At 42.6% G+C, this 22,196-nt stretch overlaps 1 protein-coding gene across 1 annotated transcript in view; it reads right to left on the bottom strand.

Moving 5' to 3' along the window:
- Positions 1 to 22,196, bottom strand: part of ARHGEF4 (Rho guanine nucleotide exchange factor 4) — a 251,456-nt gene that overhangs the window by 134,852 nt on the left and 94,408 nt on the right. Inside the window, exon 2 of the mRNA XM_037850267.1 lies at positions 17,819 to 21,652. Within this exon, the coding sequence (XP_037706195.1) occupies positions 17,819 to 21,652 (3,834 nt within the window). The remainder of the gene's footprint in view (positions 1 to 17,818; positions 21,653 to 22,196) is intronic.

The raw sequence follows: 22,196 nt of genomic DNA, 5'->3' as shown, positions 1-22,196 counted from the left end.
CTTAAATTCAATAGCATACATAAACAATGTCATATTTGTTGCAAATTATACATTATGAGTTCAAAACTGTTAATTTATCATTACATTTTATGCATTTGCCTTTTAGACCCTTTAGGAAGTAAAAAGTGGAGTTACAAATAAAAAACACAAATGTACTGGGCTTTGTATTTACCCATGCCATTGTCTTTACTGGAGATCTTTATTTCTTCATGTAGCTTCAATCAATTGTCCAGTCCTTTCCTTTAATCTGAAGAACTTCTTTAACATTTTTTATAGGAATCATCTAGTGCTGACAAAGTCCCTCAGCTTTTGTTTATCTGGGAATGTCTTAATTCCTCCCTCATTTTTGAAAGACAGCTGTATAGAGAATTCTTGGTTAACAAATTTTTGCTTTCAGACTTTAATTATGTTTCCACTGCCTTTTTGACTCCATGGTTTCTAATCTTATTGAGACTTCCTTGTATGATTTTCTTTTGTGGCTTTCAGAATTCTCTCTTTATCTTTGGCATTTGATGGTTTGATTATACCATGGTGTGGTGTGGGCCTATTTGGATTTATTCTGCTTGGAGTTCATTAAGCATCTTGGATGTGTGTATTCATGTCTTTTGCTAAATTTGGGAAGTTTTCAGCCATTATTTCTTTGACTATTCTCTCTGTCCCTTTCTCTTTTGCTTATTCTTCTGGGACTCCAACAATGCATATAGTGGTAAACTTGATGGTGTCCCATGGGTTCCTCAGGCTTTGTTCACTTTTCTCCATTCTTCCTTCTTTCTGCTCCTCAGACTCAATTTCAATTGTCTTATATTCAAGTTCACTGATTCTTTATTCTGCCAGCTCCAATCTGCTACTGAACCCCTCTAAAGAAATTTCTCCTTCTGTGGTCTTCAGCTCTGTTTGGTTCCTTTTCATAATTTCCATCTCTCTATTGGTATCCTCTTTGTGTTCATCTTTCATTTTCCCAATTTCCTTTAATTCTTTGTTTATATTTTCCTTTATTTCTTTGAGTATAGTTAAGGCCATATTTTAAAAGTTTTTGTCTGGAATGTCTCAGTTCTGATCCTCTTCACTGATGCCTTCAAATGCTTTAATCTTCTCCTTTGCCTGGGTCATCACTTCCTGTTTCCTTATGTGTTTTGTTGGAACCTGGACATTTTGATATTTTAATGTGTTATTGCTGGAGTTTAGACTCTGAGACATCTGTTCCTTAAGCGTATGTCCAGCAAGTGCTATGACAGAGCTTTCCTTGAATGCTGGGAGCTAGTGAAGAAGAAGAAGAAGAGGAAGAAGAAAAAGTAGAATAAGGAGGAGTAGGAGAAGTAGGAGGAGGGGGTGGAGAGGAATAAGAAGACAGTGACAGAGGAGGGAGAGGAGGAGGAGAAGAAAGAAAACACCTCTTCCAGCCTTTGCAGATTGACCTGCCCAAGTGCTCTCCATCAGGGCTTAGCCACACAATCAGTTTAGAGATTAGCTCCAGGCCAAAGTGTAGGGGACTCCCTGATTCTTTCTGCACTGGAATCTTGTCTTTGGCATCGCATGTGGCCCTAGGAATTCTGTCATTTACTTGAACCCGAATGTCCCCTCTTCCCTCAGAAATAGTTTCTTCACAGTCCCAGCACTGCACTGTGTAACCTACAGCCAGCGATCCCTTGCCCAAGGCAGCCACTTGACTGCTCTCCAACAGCATTCTGTAGGAGAGCTCTGTGAGCACCTTCCACATGCAGGCAAGTTCTGGGATGGCGAGTCCTTCAGATGGATTTGGCCAGACATGCATGATCCCAGTATGTGCATGAAAGTTACTCTGCTCCCTCAGGGACTGGGATTAGGGATCCACACTAGAAGCACAGACAACTGTGCACTGAGCCAATGAGGGGTGGGGGAGGAGACAGCAAGGGTGCCAGGAGATCCTACTACTTTTTTTTTAATTCAGTTTTATTGCGATATATTCACATACCATACAATATGCACAAAGTGCTAAATTAATGGCTTTTAGTATATTCACAGAGTTGTGCATTCATCACCACAATCAATTTTAGAATATTTTCATTACTCCAAAAAGAAAAACCCCATAGTCCTTAGCAATCACCTCTCAATCACTCTATCCTACACAACCCTACAAAACCACTAATCTAATTCTGTCTATACAGATTTATTTATATTTACATTTTACATAAATGGAATCATACAATATGCAGCACTTTGTGGCTGGTTTCTTTCACTTAGCATAATGTTTTTTTAAAAACTATTTTTTTATTAGAAAATTGTAGGTATACAGAAAAGTCATGCAAAAAATACAATGTTCTCATATACTCCCCTATTGTTGACACTGTGCATTAGTGCAGTACCTTTGTCACAACTGAAGAAACTATATCAAAATAGTACTATTAACTACAGTCCATAATTTACATTAGGCATATTTTCCTCATATACCACACTATCACTGACACCTTGTATTAGCATTGCATGTTTGTTATAATTCATGAAAGAACATTCTTATACTTGTAATATTAATCCCAGTCCATCATCCACAACAGGGTTCAATGTGTTACACAGTCCCATGTTTTATCTTCTTTCATTTTAGTAACATACATGTGCTGGTTTGAAACTGTTACAGACTCCGGAAGAGTCATGATCTTTTAATCAAATCTTTTTGGGTGGAACCTTTAGATTGGGTGTTTCCAGGGGGATGTGACTCATCCAACTGTGGGTGAGAAGTTTGATTAAATTATTTCCATGGAGATGTGGCCCCATCCATTCTGGATGGGTCTTAATTAGTTCACTGGGGTCCTTAAGAGAGCTCACAGAGAGGAGCTCAAAGAAACTGAGAGACATTTTGGAGAGGAGCTAAGATATGTAATCCAGGGTCTGCCCCTGGGAGAAGCTAAGAGCTGACACAGACCCAGACACTTGGAGATGCAGACAAAAAGACATTTAGAGATGCTAAGCTAAGAGAAGATGCCCTGAGTTTGCCCTAGAGAATCTAAGAGAGGACCCCCAGATGCTTAGAGAGAAACACCCTGGGAAAACAGGCAAGAATGCACAGAGACACAGAGAGAAAAGCTAAGAGAGACAGAAGCCCAGAGACATTTTGGAGAAAGTCATTTTGAAACCAGAACCCAGGAGCAGAGGACCAGGAGACACCAGCCACATACCTTCTCAGCTGACAGAGGTGTTCCAGATGCTATTGGCCATTCTTCAGTGAAGGTATCCTTTTGTTGATGCCTTAGGTTGGACACTTTTATGGCCTTAGAACCATAAATTTGTAACCTAATAAATCCCCTTTATAAAAGCCAACTCATTTCTGGTATTTTGTATAATGGCAGCTTTAGCAAACCAGACCAATACATGACCCAAAACTTCCCCTTTCAACCACATTCATGTACATAATTCAACACTGTTAAATGCCCTAACAATAGCCACTGTGAGCCACTGATTGTGCACTTTGGATGGATTGTATGGTGCATGAATATATCTCAATAAAATTGTGCTAAAAAGGATAAAAAATACACTCACAATAATGTGCTACCATCATAATCCATTTCCAAATCTTTATGATCAACCTAAATAGAAATTCTGTACATATTAAGCAACATTCTCGAACCCCAAATCTAATCCCAATCTATCCCCTGGTGGTCTATATTCTAGATTCTAACTAGGGTTTGCTTATTAAAATTAGCTCATATCAGTGAGATCACACAATATTTGTCCTTTTGTGTCTGGCTTATTTCACTCAGCATACTGTCCTTAAGGTTCATCCATGTTGTCACATGCATCGGGACTACATTCCTTTTTACAGTTGAATAATAGTCCATTGTATGTATACACCACATTTTGTTTATCCATTTGTCAGTTGATGGGCATGTGGGTTGCTTCCATCTTTTGGTAGTTGTGCATAATGCCACTATGAACATAGGTGTTCAAATGTCTGTCCACATCCATGCTTTCAGTTTTTTTGGGTATATACATAGCAGTAGGATTGCTGGATCCTATGGCAATTCTATGCTTAGCTTCCTGGGGAACAATCAAAGTGTCTTTCACAGGAGCCGCACCATTTTAAATTCTGACCAGCAGTGAATAAGTGTTCCTATTTCTCCACATCCTCTCCAGTACTTGTAGTTTTCTGTTTGTAGAATAATGGCCATTCTGGTTGGTGTGAAATGATATCTCATTGTGGGTTTGATTTGTGTTTCCCTGATAGCTAGTGATGTTGAGTATCTTTTCATCCATTTCTACATCCTCTTTGGAAAAATGTCTATTCATCTTTTGCTTATGTTTTAATTGGGTTGTCTTTTTATTGTTGAGTTGTAGGATTTCTTTATATCTTCTGGATATTAAACCCTTATCAGATATGTGGTTTCCAAATATTTTCTCCATTAAGTATGCTGCCTTTTCACCTTTTTGGAAAAGTCCTTTAATGCACAAAGTATTCAGTTTTGAAGAGGTCCCATTTATCTATTTTTTCCTTTGTTGCTTGTACTTTGGGTGTGAAGTCTAAGAAACCATTGCCTACCACAACATCTTGAAGATGCTTCCCTACATTTTCTTCTAGGACTTTTATGGTCCTGGCTCTTATATTTAGGTCTTTGAGCCATTTTGAGTTAATTTTTACATATGATGTGAGATAGCAATTCTCTTTCAATATTTTGGATATGGATATCCAGTTCTCCCAACACCATTTGTTGAAGAGACCATTATGTCCCAGTTCAGTTGACTTGGCAGTCTTGTGGAAAATCAATTGACCATAAATGTGTGGATCTATTTCTTAACTCTCATTTTGATTCCATTGATGAATATGTCTACCTTTATGCCAGTATCATGTTGTTTTGACCATTGTAGCTTTGTTATATGCTTTAAAGTCAGTAAGTCTCAGTCCTACAACTTCATTCTTCTTCTTCAAGATATTTTTGGCTATTAGGGGCCCTTGCCTTTCCTAACAAATTTGATAATTGGCTCTTCCATTTACTTAAAGTAGGATGTTGGAATTTTGATTGGGATTATAAATCAATTCTTGTGGAATTTCCATCTTAACTATATTTAATCTTCCAATCTATGAACATGCAATGTCCTTCCATTTATTTATGTCTTCTTTGATTTCTTTTGGTAATGTTTTGTAGTTTTCTGAATACAGTCGTTTACATCCTTGGTTAAATTTATTCCTAAATATTTGATTATTTTATTTGCTATTGTAAATGGATTTTTTTTTCTTGATTTCATCCTCAGATTGCTCATTACTAGTGTGTAGAAACAACACGATTGGTGCATGTTGATCTTGTATCCTGCAACTTTGCTTAACTCATTTCTTTGTTCTAGTAGCTTTGTCATATATTTTTCAAGATTTTCTCTATACATGATCATGTCATCTGCAAACAGGCAAAGTTTTACTTCTTCCTATCTGACTTGGGGGCCTTAGAGGGGAAGCTTTGAGTCTTTCACCATTGAATATGATGTTAGCTGTGGGTTTTTCACATATGCCCTTTATCATGTTGAAGAAGTGTTCTTCTATTACTATCTTTTGAAGTGTTTTTATTAAGAAAGTTTGCTGGGTTTTGTGAAATGCTTTTTCTGCATCAATGGATATGACCATGTGCTTTTCTCCTTTGATTTGTTAATGTGGTATATTACATTAATTGATTTTCTTGTGTTAAACCACTCTTGCACACCAAGGATAAAACCCATTTGATCATAGTGTATAATACTTTTAATATGATATTGGATTCAATTTGCAAGTATTTTGTTGAGGATTTCTGCATATAGATTCATTAGAGAGATTGGTCTGTAATTTTCTTTTCCTGTAGTATCTTTATCAGGCTTTGGTATTAGGGTGACATTAGCTTCATTGCATGAGTAGTATTTCCTCTTCTTAAATTTTTTGAAGAGCTTGAGCAGGATTTGTATTAATTTTTCTTTGAATGGTTGGTAGAATTCATCTGCAAAGCCATCTGGTCCTGGGATTTTTTTGGGGGGAAGGAGGTTTTTGATGACTGATTCAATGTCTTTACTTGTGATAGGTTTGTTAAGGTCTTCTATTTCTTCTAGAGACATGTAGCTTGTTCATCTGTCTCTAGGAAATTGTCCATTTCATCTAAGTTGTCTAATTTGTTGGTGTACAGTTGTTCATAGTATCATCTTATGATCTTGTTTATTTCTGTGAAGTAAGTAGTAATGTCTCCCCTCTCATTACTGATTTTGTTTATTTACCTTTTATCTCTTTTTTCTTTGACAGTCAAGCTAAGTCTATTTTATTGATCTTCTCAAAGAACAACATTTTAGTTTTGTTAATTCTTTCTATTGTTTTTTTTGTTCTCAATTTCATTTATTTCTGCTCTTATCTTCATTATTTCTTTCCTTCTGTTGGCTTAGGAATTAATTTGTTGTTCTTCTTCTAGTTTCTTCTGGTGTGCAGTTAGGTCCTTGATTTTAGCCCTTTCTTTTTAAGGTCAGTGTTTAGTGCTATAAATTTCCCTCTCAGCAATGCCTTCACTGCATTTCATAAGTTTTGATATGCTGTGATCTTGTTTTCATTCATCTCAAGACATTTACTAATTTCCCTTGTAAAATAACTTATTAGGAATGCTATCTCACACTATATGCAAAAATGAACTAAAAAATGGATCAAAAACCTAAATATAAGATCCAGAACCATAAAAATCCTAGAAGAAAATGTAGGAAAGTATCTTCAAGATCTTAAAGTAACTTCAAGGCTTTACACCCAAAGCACAAACAACAAAGGAAAAAATAGATATTTGGGACCTCCTCAAAATTAAAAACTTCTGTGCTTCCAAGGGTTTTGTCAAGAAAGTGTAAAGGCAGCCTACTCAATGGGAGAAAATATTTGGAAAACACATATCTAATAAGGGTTTAATATCCAGAATATAAAAATAAATCCTAAAACTCAATAATAAAAGACATACAACCCCATTAAAAATGGGCAAAATTCAAGATATTTTGAATATATATCTTGGACATATATTTTTCCAAAGAGAATGTACAAATGGATGAATGTGTAAAGATGCTCAACATCACTAGTTATCAATGGAAACACAAATCAAAATCACAATGACATATCATTTCACACCAACAAGAATGGCCACATTAAACAAGCAGAAAACGACAAATGTTGGAGAAGATGTTGCGAAATCGAACACTTATTCACTGCTGGTGAGAATGTAAAATGGTAGAGCCATTGTGGAAAACGGTTTGGCAATCCTCATGAAGTAAGCATAGAACTGCTATATAATCCAGCAATCCTGCTATATATCCAGAAGAACTGGAGGTAGGAACTTGAACAGATATTTGCACACTGATGTTCAGAGTGACATTTTCCACAACTGCCAGGAGATGAAAGCAGCCCAAGTGTCCCTCAACCAATGAATGGATATATAAAATGTGCTAAAACAAACAATGGAATATTATTCAGTTGTAAGACGGAATACATTCCTGATGCATGTGAGAATACGGATGAACCTTGAGAACATTATGTTGAGTGAAATAAGCCAGACACAAAAGGACAACTATTGTATGGTTTGACTAAAATGAACTAATTATAATAAGCCAACTCACAGAGTTAGAATCTATAACATAGGCTACCAGGAGATAGAACGGGGGTAGAGAATGGGGAGCCGATGCTTAATTTGTACAGAATTTTGAATTAGGCGGATTGTCAATGTTTGGAAACGGATAGAGGTGATGGTAGTACATTACTGTGAGTGTAATTAACAGCACTGAATTATGTGTGTGAATGTGGCTGAAAAGGGATGTTCAGAGTCATATGATGACTGTGGGTAATAATACAAAATAAGAATGTTCATTCATGAACTATAAGTAATATATGACACTATTACAAGGTGTTAATAATAGGGTGGTATATGGGAAAAAAGCACCTAATGTAAACTATTGAGTATAGTTAATATTACAATTATAATATTCTTTTACCAATTACAACAAAATTACCACACTAATGGCATCAACAATAAGTAGGGTTATAAGAAGTATGGGGTTTTTCTTTTGGGAGTAATGAAAATGTTCTAAAATTGATGTTGGGTGATAAACACACAACTCTGTTAATATACTAAAAGCCATTGATTGTACACTTTGGATAGATTGTATAGTATGTAAATATATCTCAATAAAACTGCTTATAAAAAATACAACAAGAATGGTGTATTGGTCAGGGTTCTCGAGGGAAACAGAATCAACAGGAGATAATCTGTAAATATGAGATTTATAGAAGTGTCTCACATAACTGTGGAGATGCACGAGTCCAAATTCCATAGGGTAGGCAATGAACTGGCAAGTCCAATGAAGATCTCTGATGAACTCCTCAGGAGAGGATGGCTGAAGCAATGAAGATTCTCTGTCTTCTCCGTTAAAAGTCTTCAACTGATTGTATTAAATCCAGCTGATTGAATTCTCTCATTGTGGAAGACACTCCCTTTGTTGATGTAATCAACCACAGATGCAATCAGTTGATTGATGATTTAATAAATGAGCCTTCTGATTTATTAACCAACCACAAATGTCCTTGTAGTAACCATTAGGCCAGAGCTTGCTTGATGAGACAACTGGGCACAATCACTTGCCAACTTGACACATGAACCTAACCATCAGGGATGGATTGAAAAAATTAGAAAATAACAAGCATTCACAAGGATGTGGGGAAACTGGAATCCTTACACATTGTTGGTGGGATTTTAGAATGGTGAAGCCACTGCAGAAATCATTCTGGCAGTTTCTCAGAAATTTGAACATAGAATTACCATATGACCTCTCAATCCCACTTCTATGTATAGATCCAAAAGAACTGAAAGCAGAGAGTGAGATATTTGTACATCAATATTTATAGCAGCAATATTCATAATAGTCCAAAGCTGTAAATCACCCACATATCCATCAATAGATGAATGGATAAATAAAATGTGGTATATATAAAAAAAGGGATATTATTCAGCCATAAAAAGGAAGAAAGTTCTGACACATGGAATAACATGGATGAACCTTGAAGACATTAGGTTGAGTGAAATAGGCCAGACATAAAAAAGACAGATATTTTATGATCCTACTTATATGAAATACCTAGAATATGCAAATTCATGGAGGAAAACAGTGGATTATGGGGTACCAGTGGCTGGGAGCTGAGGAAAGGGATGTTATTGCTTAATGGGTGCAGAGTTTCTGTTTGAGGTGATGAAAAAATTGGGGTAATAGATGTTGGTGATAGTAACACAATCTTGCAGATGCAGTTAATGTCACTCAATTGTACAAACTCTGGGCTTCATCTCTTAGCTTAGCATCTCCAAGCATCCTTTTGTCTGCATCCCCCAGTGTCTCCAAACATCTGGGTCTGTGTGGGCTCTCAGCTCTCTTAAGGACTCCAGTGACCTAATTAAGACCCACCCTGAATGGGCATGGCCACACCTCTATGGAAAAAAATCTAATCAAAGGTCCCACCCCACAAAATTGGAATAAAAGAACATGGCTTTCTGGGGTCCATAACAGCTCCAAACCAGCAAAATACCTTTTCCTAGAAAGCTACTGAAGGATGTACTTGAACACAATAAAGGAGTAATTGAAGACATAAGAAAACATAGGTTCCAAGAAACAGGAAATTAGAGAAAAAAGTAGAGCAGGAGTCCCAGAGAACTACCCCAAATTATAGCAGGAGGTAAAAGGGTTCTGGAAGGTCTCTAGGAGAAAGGAGAGATTTGATAGAAAACTGACATCTTTGAACATTTGGGAAATGATTTATAGATGATCTGAAGGACAGGTAAGTCAAATGGAAGAGTAGATTTTTAGGATCTGTGAAAAATGAAACAATTATTAACTCCAGAAAAGCAAGCAAGCAAACAAACAGAAGAAATGTCACTATAGTCCCCTACTTGGTTTTTCAATGAACAATATTTGAAACCCACAATAATATAAATATTTGTTACTAATTTAGCCATACAATAAGAAAAAATGATGTCAAGAGGATAAAGGAGAGAGACAGAAATTAGTGGGGTTGGAGAGGAGAGTGGGATGCAAGATGCTGAATCTTCATCTATCACAACTGGAAGTTAATAAATAATATTTTATAATAATTGAAAACAAAACAGCACTATAAAATTATTGAACCTGAATCTTATTCTGTGCTTCCACAGAGTCCAGGTGATTTATATACATTTTAAAGTTTGAGAAGCATCAACCTAGTATTACTTGACTTTATAACTATGTGCATGCATTTTTTTGATAATTGTTTTAAAGTAAGTAAAAGAGAAGGAGGGAGAGGGAGAGAGAGTGAGAGACTATAAGGCATTCACAAAAGTGTATCTACAAGGATACATAATGTAAAATTATGTGTGATAGTTACACATTGTAAACAACCTAAATGTTCAAACAGTAGAGAACTGCTTTAAAATTATGATGCATATATATGAATAAATATCATGCAGCCATTAAACTAATGACATATGTTTTTTCCTAATTAAATTTTTTATTTTGAGATAATTGTTGACTGATATGCAGTTGTATGAAACAATACAGAGATCCCTAAATTGTAGCATCTGGCATAACTATAGGCTGATATGACAACCAGGATATTGACATTGATACAATCCACTGACCTTATTCAAATTTCCCCAGTTTTACTTGTAGTCATTTGTGTGTGTGTGTGTGTGTGTGTGTGTGTGTGTGTATTTAGTTCTTTGCAATTTTATCACATGTGTAGATTTTTGTATCACTACAGTCAAGACACAGAACAGCTCCATACACAAATGCCTCATGCTACACTTTCACAGCCACAGCCACTTCCCTGCTACCCTCCTCCCTAACCCCTGGCAACCACTCATCTGTTCTTCATCTCTATAATTTTATTTCAAGAATGCTACATAAATGAATTCCTATGATGTGTGACTTTTGGGATTGACTTTTTTCACTCCTCATACATGCCTTGAGATCCGGCCAACTTTCTTTCTGCATGCATCAATACTTCGCTTCTTTTTGTTCCTGAGTCAAAGTCTATGGCATGGATTTGCCACAATTTGTTTAACCACTCACCCATTGAAGGCCATCTGGGTTGTTTCCAGTTTGGGGCTATTACCAATAAAGTTGCTATGAACTCTTGCGTACAGGTTTTTGTGTAAACCAAGTTTCAGTTCCCTGAGTGCAGGTCTAGTTTCCTAAGAAACTGGGAGAACTTTTCCCAGAGTTGGCTGCATGATTTTACATTCCCACCAGCAATGTACGAGAGATCCAGTTTCTCCACATCTGTGTCAGCATTTGGGGTTGCCACTATTTTTTTAATCATTCTGAGTGTGGATTTAATTTGCATTTCCCTAAAGGTCAATTTTCTTGTGCTTATTTGCCATTTGTACATCTTTGTTGAAATGTCTTTGCTCATCTTTTAATGGGATTGTTTGCTTTATACTATTAGTATTGAGAGTTATTTATATATCCTAGAGACTAATCCTTTGTTTGGATATGTGGTTTGCAAATATTTTCTCCCAGGCTGTAGCTATCTTTTCATCATCTTTTTATCTTCCTACCAGGATCTTCACAGAATGAAAATTTAAAAAAAAATTTTTTTGATGATGTCTAATTTATCAAGTTTTTCTTTTATGGATGTGTTTTTGGTGTCAAGTCTAAGAACTCTATGTCCCAAAGATTTTCTCCTGTGATTAATTTTGAGTTAATTTTTGAATGAGGTATAAAGTTCAAGTCAAGATTCTTTTTTTTTTTTTTTGCCTACGGATGTCCAAAGGCTCCATCATTGTTTGTTGAAAAGACTCCCATTCCTCCAATGAATTGCTTTTGCACCTTAGCAAATATATCTGTTGGATGTATTTGTGTGAGTCCATTACTGGGTTTTCTATTCTTTTTCCACTGATCTGTATCTACCCCTCTGCCCATACTACACTGTCTTGACTACTGTAGCCATGTAATAAGCCTTAACATTGGGTAAAGGGATGCCTCCCACCTTGTTTTTCTTTTTCAAAATTGTTTAAACTCAGCACTCTTAGCTCAGGGTGCAGACCTGTGGTGTGTGGCTACAATAGATGATGGAATCAAAGGTGCTCTGTCCCCAGCTCTGGAACTCCAAAGGAAAGGAACTCTCCAAATGCAAGCACCACCATCTGCACCCCTGAGGACCACCCCCTCCTCCTGGTCTCTGTCATGTAAACCAAAGATGCTAAAGTCTCAGGGGGTGAGGTGGAACTGTGGAAGGTTAGATCACATGGCAGTCTATAGGTGAGGGAGAAAATCCCATCAAGAATGCATCTAAAGCATTAGGCACCAATGGGGATTCCACACTGAGAATTCTTCCACTGCACTGAAAAGCTGGGCTCAACCTCAGAGGGCCAGCTCTGCAGATGACCATCATTCAAGGCTTGGCTCAAGCATCAGATCCTGAACCTCCAGTCTAGGCAACCCACCCTCAGCCCCTAACTCCCTATCTCATTGACCCTTTCATTTTTTAATTGCATTTTCATTTTTTTCACTGTAATTATCAATATCTGAAATAATCTTTTATTCGTTCACATTTCTTTTCTGTTCCCATCACCATCCCTACCTTGAGGACAGAGATCTTTCTATATTGTTCAATATTGTATCCACAGCACCTAGAACATTGCCTGGTTCATAGTTGGCACTCAATAAATATTTTGAATTGAACAAGAATGAAGGGAGAGGATTTCGTCTTCTGGACAGCAACACATTATCCAGCTACAGTAATTAAAACACTATATTTACACAAGGACAGATAGACCAACGGAACACAAAAGTCAGTTTTAGGTATCTCAGAACATGAAGATAAAAAAGCAAGACCATAAAAGACCTTTAAAAGGTAAGTTAAAGGATTCTCTTTATGACTTTAGGGTAGGGAAAAGATGGATACACTTGACAACAGTAAAATGAAGAACTTCTGTTCATCAAAAGATACCACTAAAGAAGGAAAAAGAAAGCCACAGGCATGGGAAGTGATATTCGTGGCACATTTAACCAACAACAGGCTCATATCCAGAATATACACAATCAATAAGAAAAAGATAACCATATAGAAAAATGGACCTGAGACTTGGGCCGACATGCCCCAAAATGGGATATCCAGATTGTCAATTAGCACACGAAAAGGTGCTCAGCTTCTTTAGACATCAGACACATGCAAATTAAAACCACAACGAGACACCTCAACACACATAGCAGAATGGCTAAAATTAAAAAGACTCAACGTTAAACAAATGTTAATGAGAATTTAGAGCAAAGGACATTTCTAAGGAGGGAGGGTAAATTGGTAAAATCACTTTGGAAAAATGTCTGGCGGTCTCTAGTAAAGCTCACACATGACGGTCCCGGAGACCTAGTCATTTTACTCCTAAAATGAACCTAACCGACCCAACCAATAGGTGTGTACACGTGCAGCAGGTTCCCAGTCACAGATACGCAAAAGAGTTCAAACGGAAACAGGCCTGAAGCCCAGCAGCAGGTGACTGATAAACAAATCATGGTATGTTAATTCAAAGGAATTCTCACACAATGAGCATGAAAGAATTAGACACACCACAAGGATGAGTCTTAACATGATTAGAGCAAGAGAAGGCAGGCACAATAGAATGCATAAGAGTTAAAGGAATATATAAGGATCTATTCACATAAAGCTCAAAGGCAGTAAAAAAAAAAAAAAAAAACAACCTACATTGTTTTGGGTGCAATATTAGGTAGTGAAATTTTAATGAAAGGTGGAGCAGTGAGTACCAGAAAAGTTGGCACAGTGTTTGAGGTCAGGGAGGAGGTGGGGACTGACATCTGAGCAGGAAGGGCAGAGCCAGCAGTGTGGCACGTCTTAACCCGGGTGGAGCTTACTTGGTGTTTGTTTTAGAACAATATATTAACTATACATTCATGCATCATGCTTTTCTGCATGGCTTCTATAGTCAATGTAAAAGCGCTTTACAGGAACAAACTGCAGGATGCAAAGTCATAAACAAAGCCTCTAGAGATGGCGTGATCACGACAGTGTTGAATATATAAAGCTCTTTTTAGGAAAAAAATGGAAAAATTTAACAAAATATTAAGAATTATAGTTTTAGGGTATTAGATAGGAGAAGTGCTGCTTCTTAAATACATTGTGGAAGGAAATCAGAGGGAACGCCACAGCTCCCTGTAAATCACAGCAACCACAGCCTGCTATCTCAGGAGCCCCCACAAGGTGGCGCGTTATACCCAAGGGGAATTCCAAGCCCCTTCATCGCCCAGGGCTTCTACCAGAGCCAAGTTTTTAAGCTATACTCCCCTTTCCATTCCACTCCTACCCCACTCATGCGTCTGCTCGTCTCCTGTCTTTGTATATGTTCTGACGTGCAAGCATACTAGGCCTTCCCTCGCCTCCAGTAAGATTTGCAAGACAATACAGACTTCTCAAGCATGACGCTGGCCCAGATCAAACGCCAAGAGATGGATTCCCACGTTAGAGTGCCGCAGCTAGAAAACGAATTGCAGAAGGAGCGTCAAAAACTGGAAGACCTTCGGAAAAAAGCATTATGAGCTTGCCGATATTGCTGAGGGCTGGAAAGAAGGAACAGAAGCATCTCCACCTACGCTGCAAGACGCGGTAACCGAAAAAGAATAGCGCCAAACCAACGCCCCATACTCTTTTCCGTTTCATCATTTGCACAGACTTGTGAGCGTCCGAGGGCCGGTGGATTCCAAACCAAGACACTACCCCGAATTGTGCACAGAGGCAGAGGAATAGCAGGAGCGGCCTGGCTGAGAGTGCCAAGGCAGTTCTCCCCCTCTTTTGGCGGTTCCGTGGATCCCCACTGCTTCTCATGGTGGTCGGTCGGGCTTTCTGGTTTTCTGTTCTGAAGTCTCATTCATACAGCCAACTGTCCCCCAGGGAGCACCCCTGGAGCGCCGAGCTGCCGGGAGCCCCTCCACCACAGCGCTTAACGGCGCCGGTGCCGCTCAGGCCTCTGCTTGCTGCTCCACGTCAGCCTCGGCGCTGAGGGTCCTGCCGAGGGGGTGGGGTCGGCCGAGGCCACCCCCCAAGTCGGGCGGAGCTGCCGAGGACAGCTTTCCTCAAAGCGCAAAAGCGGGGCGAGTGCCTCCCCCTTCCTAAAGCCGGACCCCAGCTGACGGCCTCAGTCCACCTTCACAAGTGCGAGGGCTACAGAAAGAGGGAAAGGGGATGCACCCGGCTCAAGGCTTCAGGGGACACCTTTCTTAGGAACGCTAGTGACCAGGCTGGAAAAACTGATCACATACTTGAATGGAGCTGGTGAGGAGCAACACTGCTTCCCTCCGAATGAATCTTTCATGCCAGGCCACATCGGCCACCTCTCTTCCTGCCCAGCCAGGGCCCTAGAGAGGGAGCGTACGGGGTGGGATGGGGGGATTTCCAAGTCCTTTCTCCACGTGTCTGCCTTGGCATCCCCTGAATCTGAAGAAGATACTTCCTGGTTCTACCTAATTAGCAGACCCAGAAGATCAGGCCAACTTGCTCCCATCAGGAAAGAACCCTGTGATTGGTTTGGTAACTAACGTTTATTGAGCGCCCACTTTATGCTGGCCCTTTGCTGGGCACTTGATAAACATCATCTCACCTGCTGCTTGTTGAAACTCACTGCAGCTGTCCAGGTGTACGCCTGAGGCTCGCCCGCCTGCTCCATCCCACACACAACACCAAAGGAGCACAGTGACAGCCACGAGGAATGTTTCCCATGGCACACAGACAGATAGGGTATACATGTACAGCAGGATTGGATCAGGCTTGTTAATTATATTATACAAAAACTATATAATTTCTTTTTTTTTTTTTTTTTTTACTACTTGCTCTTACTCTGGAAGAGTTAACAAACATTATAATGTCCTTTTATTTTAAAATCAGGTTCTCTATGTATTTCATAGAATACTTAAACTGTGGTAAATTCATAAAACCAAATTTTACTCCACAATAAAAAGGAACTACTGTCACATGCTACAAAATGGATGAATCTCTAAAATATCATGCTGAATGAAAGAAACCAGATCCAAAAGAATACACAGTGCATATTCAGTTCATTTGAAAATCTAGAAAAGACAAATTTAGGCTTGTTTTGGGGGTGGGGGAAAGGTGAGAGGTGAAAATATCCTGGGAAGGGGTAGGAGGGAAATTTTATGGGATGAGCAAAAATTAAAAAGAGCAATAAACATCTAAGTTGGAGGGATATCAGCGAATGGGCACTCTCATAGATTGCTATTGAGGGTGCTAAGAGCCATAGTCATTTCAGAAACTAATTTGATCTATTAAAATTTAAAAAAAATGCATATGCCTTTTGATTGGGCAGTCCCTCTTTCATATCCTACAGATATAAAAGCATCAGTACCTGAGGACATGTTCAAAGAGGCTGTAGCAGCATTTTAAAAAATGGCCTAAAACTAGAAATTAGTGTCAACAGAAGAATAGTGAAATAAAATAAAGTATGGCCAGACTATGGAATATTAGTCAACTTTTAAGTAGAAAGAGAACAATGTACATAAACTCACTGGAGGACTGTACCTGCAGTCTTAGTAAGTGAAGAAGAAAGCTGCAGGATGTGTGTGTCTGTGTGTGTGTTTGTGTGTGTGTGATCCCATTGTGTAACTTCCCACCCCAATTACCTCCCCTGAGGAGTATCTATGTACTTAGGAGCATTTATGTACTGAGGAATAGACACGTACTTAGGAGTAGATACGTACTTAGGAGTAGATATGTGTATGAACATAACGAAGGATAATACACCTTATACTATTCACATCATTTCCTTCAGTGGAGAAGGAGATTGTTACCTTTTCCCTTCTAAGTCTCTATATTGTTTGACTTTTTAAAATTAATAATAATTTTAAAATAAGTGACAAAAGAAAAAAAAAAAAACTTTAAACTTCATATTTAACTCGCTGTAGATGAGAAAAACGGGTGGAGTAAGGTGACGTAATTTCCAGCTGGTGCAAGCCACAGGTTGAATCCAGGAATGTCTACTGTCTCATGCAGTGTGGTGGGAAAACACAGCTGTGAAAATCGCCTCTCCCCACAGCTCCTCTCCTCCCTGGCAGCCCACACAGCGCTGACAGCACCTGCCTGGGGCACCCCGCCTTCCGGCTATACTCCAAGGGCCCTCCCCACACCAGCACAGTACTCAGGACACGGGCACACGAAGTCCTGTTTGCTTGAAGAAAAGGGATGGAGGGAGTAAGTGGATGCACAGAAAGTGGACCGGACACAGAGAGACTTGTTTTCACATCCCTATGAGTCCTCTTTTTGGAATTTCCAAACAGCTATCTCCTTCAGGCACAGACTGACTCGTGGGAAATGTCTATCCTCCCCGTGCACTGTCCCACAACACGTTATCCTCTCCTGGGCAGATGTGTTTGCTTTGATAGAGACCATTTTATTTTTCTAAAAATTTCAGAAGCACCAAAATCTCCAGTCTCACTCTTTATACCAAAACAAATTCAACTGGATCATATTTAAATTTAAAAAAAAAAAAAAACCTATAAAAGTATTAGAAGACAACTTGGGGAAATCCCTTTTGTTAAATTTCACAGCAGGGAAGGACTTTGTAAGATTGATCAAAAGTGGGTACCAACCACCTGACAGAAAATGGGTAAAGACCAACAGAAAAGGAAATTCATTTGGGTTTACTTATACAGGAAAAGGGAAACCCAAAATAAAATTACGATGAACTATCCATGCCCACGTATGAGTTTGGCAGATCAGAGTGGCTACCGCACTGTGCTGCTTTGGGACAGCCCCCCTTCTTACGTGACTTTTCTCCTCACTTATGAACATTCATTGAGGCAAATAAAGGACTTGATGTGGTTCATGGAAACTCACCTCACCTCCAGGGAGGTCCCAGGCCCAGGACCCTGCATCCAGGCAGCCATGACATGGGCCTCGTTTCCCGCCCTCTTCCTTGGGGTCCTCCTGGTGTAGGGTCTGCAGAGAAAGGAGGAGGCTTGTCCGGGTTTTGGACCTTTCAGGGGCCTTGGAACTGTTGTCCACATTGTTGTAGATCCCCAGAGAAACCATGGAGATGAAGGTGGCCTTGGCGGGGCAGCCGAGGTCCCTGCACAGAGCACAAGGCTTCCTTGGGCTCCAGGGCTTGGGGCTCATGGGTCTGCAGGGCACGCCTTGGCCGCCGGCTGCCAAGGAGCAGGCAGAGCTGGAGGGAAGGGCGCGGCTGATCCCCAGCTGCTGGGCACCAGGGCTGGAGGGCGAGGTCTGCCCGGACTTTTCAGGAAAGTCTCCTGAAGGTAGGCACCGGCCTCCTTCCCTGGGGGCTGTGCATTTGATGGCTGGCTCACTTTTTCTTCTGTTATCTGGGGACCCCAAACTGATGGATGACAAGGTGGCAGAGGGGGAATACTGGGGTGCCCAGTGAGCTCTGAAAACGTAGCTCTGGCTGCCCGCAGTCTCCTCCTCCTCAGGGCTGTTGGTCATGGATGGGGACGATCCGAGGGGACCCTGGACTTCCGGTGCCCGAGCCAGACTCGCCAAGGCATTCCTCCTTGGTCCTTCCGCATCTTTGCTTTTCAGCAATGTCCGCCAGGAACTCGGGCGCAGCCTGCTCTTCTCCTTCTCGCCCTTAAGAGAACCTGGAGAACATTCCTCAGGGCTCTCTTTTTCTAAAACTTTCGACTCAAAAAAATTGGAGAGCGTCTTGTGGGCTAAGGCCAACCTAGCCCTGAAAGTTTTCTCTGGAGTTTTGCGTTTCCCTCCCTTGCAGCTTTGGGAAGCAAGCCTTCTGCTGAGGAGGTCACCTGGCGTCTTCTTTCCACCGCCTTCTGCCCGCCCAGCTCCTCCTCCTGAGCCCGGACGGACTGGACCAGGAGCCGCGCTCCAGTCCGCGTTTCCTGAGGATGTCCTGCTCCCGGACTCCTCGGGCGCGCTGGTCGCGCCGGGCAGGTTCTGGGCGACAGGGCCGGGCTCCTCCAAGGAAGCCGCTGCACCCCTCGCCTGCGGCCGCGCTGCAGGGCTGGGCACACCCGGGCAGGCCGCGCGCTCCTCTGCGCCCACCACTCCCAGGCCTCCCGGGCCTTCGCCCGCGTTCTCGGCTGCTGAGGGCTGATTGCTCCTGCGGGAGGGCGCCTTGGGGAGCCCCGGGAGCTTTGGAGTGGCCTTGTCGAGTCGGCGCGGGCATCGCAGCAACTGGGCCCTCCCGGGCGCTGGACTTTGGATCTCCTTCACTGGGGCGGGGGCGGCGGTCTCCCCAGGCGACCTGCCGCTGCGCTCGTGGTCATCATCGCTGTCCTGCTTTCCTCTGGGGGCGCGCAGGCAGTGCGCCCCCGCAGCCGCGTCCGGACTTTCCTGCGCCTCGCTCCTGCCCTCGGGACTCGGTGCTGCTCCGTGACAGTCGTCCCGGGCTCCCTCCGCGTGCTGGCTCTCACCACAGGGACCTGGCAGAGACGCCGAGACTACCGGCCCGGGTGCTGCTTCCAGAGCAGGGTTCTCACCCACTGCCCCGACACCTGAGCTCTTGTTTTCCCCAGGCAATTGCTCTGCGGGGCGCACGCTCCAGGCACATTCCTGGGAACACGGCTTCCCGGAGAAGAAACCAGCTTTGTCGGCGGTCCTCTCTTTAAAAACAGCCTGCGGGATCAGAACTCTCCCAGGATCTGCGGCTTCAGACGGCTCAGGAAGTGCTCGATCTTCCATTCCCAGGCTGGGGGATGCTGGCCCCCCACTCTCATTGCCAAAAGGTTTTGGTTGTCCAGTCCCGGGAAACACACTGCTGAAGCCAGTACTATAAGGAGATCCAGGGCTCTCCTCCAGAATCTCACTCGCCTGTGTTTCTGGAAGAGCCTCCACCTTCCTTCTGGTGGCCTGCAGACCTTTCTGCTCCACCGCTATAATGATGAGAGGGGACTTGCACCCGGGAGTGGCGCGACCGGCTGTGCGCTCCACCTGCGGGCTGGCTCGTCGATCGCGCGGTTCAACGCCACACTCCCCATCGTCGCGGCCGCAGTGAGACACCGTGGCGGCTGCTCCTTCTGAAACACCCTGCCCCGCATTGTTCCTGCAATTGGGGTCTAGAACCATCGCGTCTTCTGCTTCCTTTGAAGTGTCTAATCGCTCTGATTTCACGGTGGTTTCTGGAGCATCTGGACTATCCTTCCCTTCGGAACAACCCATCAGGGCTCCGTCCCACACCTCGGTACCGCCACCGCTAGAACGGCGTGGGAACCGGGCCCTGGTAGAGAGTTTTCTTTCCTCACCGAGAGCATGCTTTGATGTGTGATTTCTGATTCGGTTTCCTGCCTCAACAGAAATGTCCTGAAGCTGCTTCTGTTTATCACTCCCATCGGAGGCCTGCGGTGCAGGGCCGACGCCTCTGGGCTGCTCCGGTCTGTGTTCCGGGCTGTGCTTGGACTTGCAGGAGGCTGGCGCCAGCACTGCATCAGCGCTGACGTTCCCCAACTCTGAAGTAACACACGAAGGGCCGGGGCATGTCCTTGAATCCTGCCCCAACTGGTTTTCCTGCTGGAGATCCTCAGAGGGTGGGTCCTGAGGGGCCCTTTTCAAACTAAGGCCACTGGGTTTGTACCGATCCTGCAAAGAAGTCCTGCAGGGAGGAGCAGGACGCAAAGGAGGCAGGTGGGTGGGAAGAAGGCAAAGTGTGTTTTGAGTTCTTGGATCTCGTTCTGCTTCTGTCCCTTCCTTCAAATGGGCCCCAACCTTCCCAGAGTTCTCCCTTGGAGGATCCGTGGGATATCCTAGAGGGAAACATGCAATAGAACGGGCCCTGGTCAGTGTCCCTGTGTGCACACAGCGATGCCCCAAGCGTGCCCTGCCCTGATCACCAGCATTTTCCTGGGTACTGTGGTACAGCTTGGTGTGGAGGAGGCAAGAGGGCTGGCGGGGGGCATCCAAGCAGGGCTGGTACAGGAGTGAGTCCGTGTCCTCTGGAGTATTCCCCTTTTCTGTCCTGGACCCCAGAGGGGCTGTGCTGTGCAGGGAGTCTCTGCAAGGAAGCTGCCCTGGCCCCCTGATTCTGGGGTGGATTTGTGGCCAACTCCGACCCAGTTCACAGCACCAGAAAAGGAAGGGACAGATGGCTGGGGCACCCAGACAGCTCTCAGGCTTGGATTTCTGATGAGAAAATGCTGAGAACACCCCTGGGCCTTGTGCAGTCACTGCCTTTGCTGGCGGAAGGCTGGTCGTGGCACCCTGCAAGTGGGCCCTGGCATGCAGAGGAGCCCCGGCCAGCAAAGACCCTTGCTCGAGGCTGGCCACGCTGTCCCCAATGTGTTCTGCCTCCTCTTCTCCAGAGACTGCAGCGGAGACCATAAACTCTCTTCCATAAGTCTCTCCCTTTAAGCCAGAGGACGAATCTAGTTCCTCCTTTGGGCCAGTCTCAGGGACTGGTGTTGAAGACTTCTCCTGAAGAGGTCTCGCTGCTGGGACGTGAGGGCACACCCAATTTGCTTCTCTCTCTGGGGAGGCCCCACCTGCAGGGAGGTCACCAGGCAGGGGTTCTGTGTCGGAAGCACTTTCAAAGGGGTAAGACTTTGTGTCCGATCTGCTGTCACTCTGGTGGGAGAGCGTCTCAAAGTCCTCGTGGTCTGTTTCCTGGCTCCATCCTTGGTCCTCTGGTTCTGCAGGGGAAATGGGGAGCTGGCTGTCTTCGCTCTTACATTCACCTGGCAAGTGTGCACCTGGCTGTAGAGTCTGGAAAGGCAAGGGGGGAGAGGAGTCAGAGATGGCCCTGAGGACATCCAGGCTCATGTGTACACTGAGCCTTCCTTTGTGAGAAGAAGGCTCTGAAACCATTCAACTGGTAGATCCCGGTGTGCCCCTATGAAAAAAGAGGTATACGTGAGGAGCTGCATTTTATTAATATAATAAAGAATAAATAGGGAGAAAATGGAGCACATGGTCAAAACAACCCTATTAAAAAGTCAGACCAGGCCAAAAGACCATGTGCATTTTAAGGAAGTATAAATATGTTGCATCAGTCATGGCAAAAAGCATATCCTTGGCTAATGTGTTCAGGAAGAAGGAATGAATTCAATGTGTTTGCATTATATTCTATTTATTCTTATGTAACCAACTGGCTTTAAGTAAAGGCTCTGGCACTTGGAAGTGTTTTCTGAGTTTGCTTGGCTAGAGCCAAGCTAGGTGTAAGAATTATTGAAATTGCAAACACATTTTGGTACTTTACAAATTCCCTAATTTAGACAGCTTTGAGAAGAGGGAGAAAATAGAGAACTGT

Source organism: Choloepus didactylus, chromosome 9, assembly GCF_015220235.1.
Source record: "Choloepus didactylus isolate mChoDid1 chromosome 9, mChoDid1.pri, whole genome shotgun sequence".
NCBI classification, from domain to species: domain Eukaryota; kingdom Metazoa; phylum Chordata; class Mammalia; order Pilosa; family Megalonychidae; genus Choloepus; species Choloepus didactylus.
This window is presented reverse-complemented; position numbering and strand designations above follow the sequence as displayed.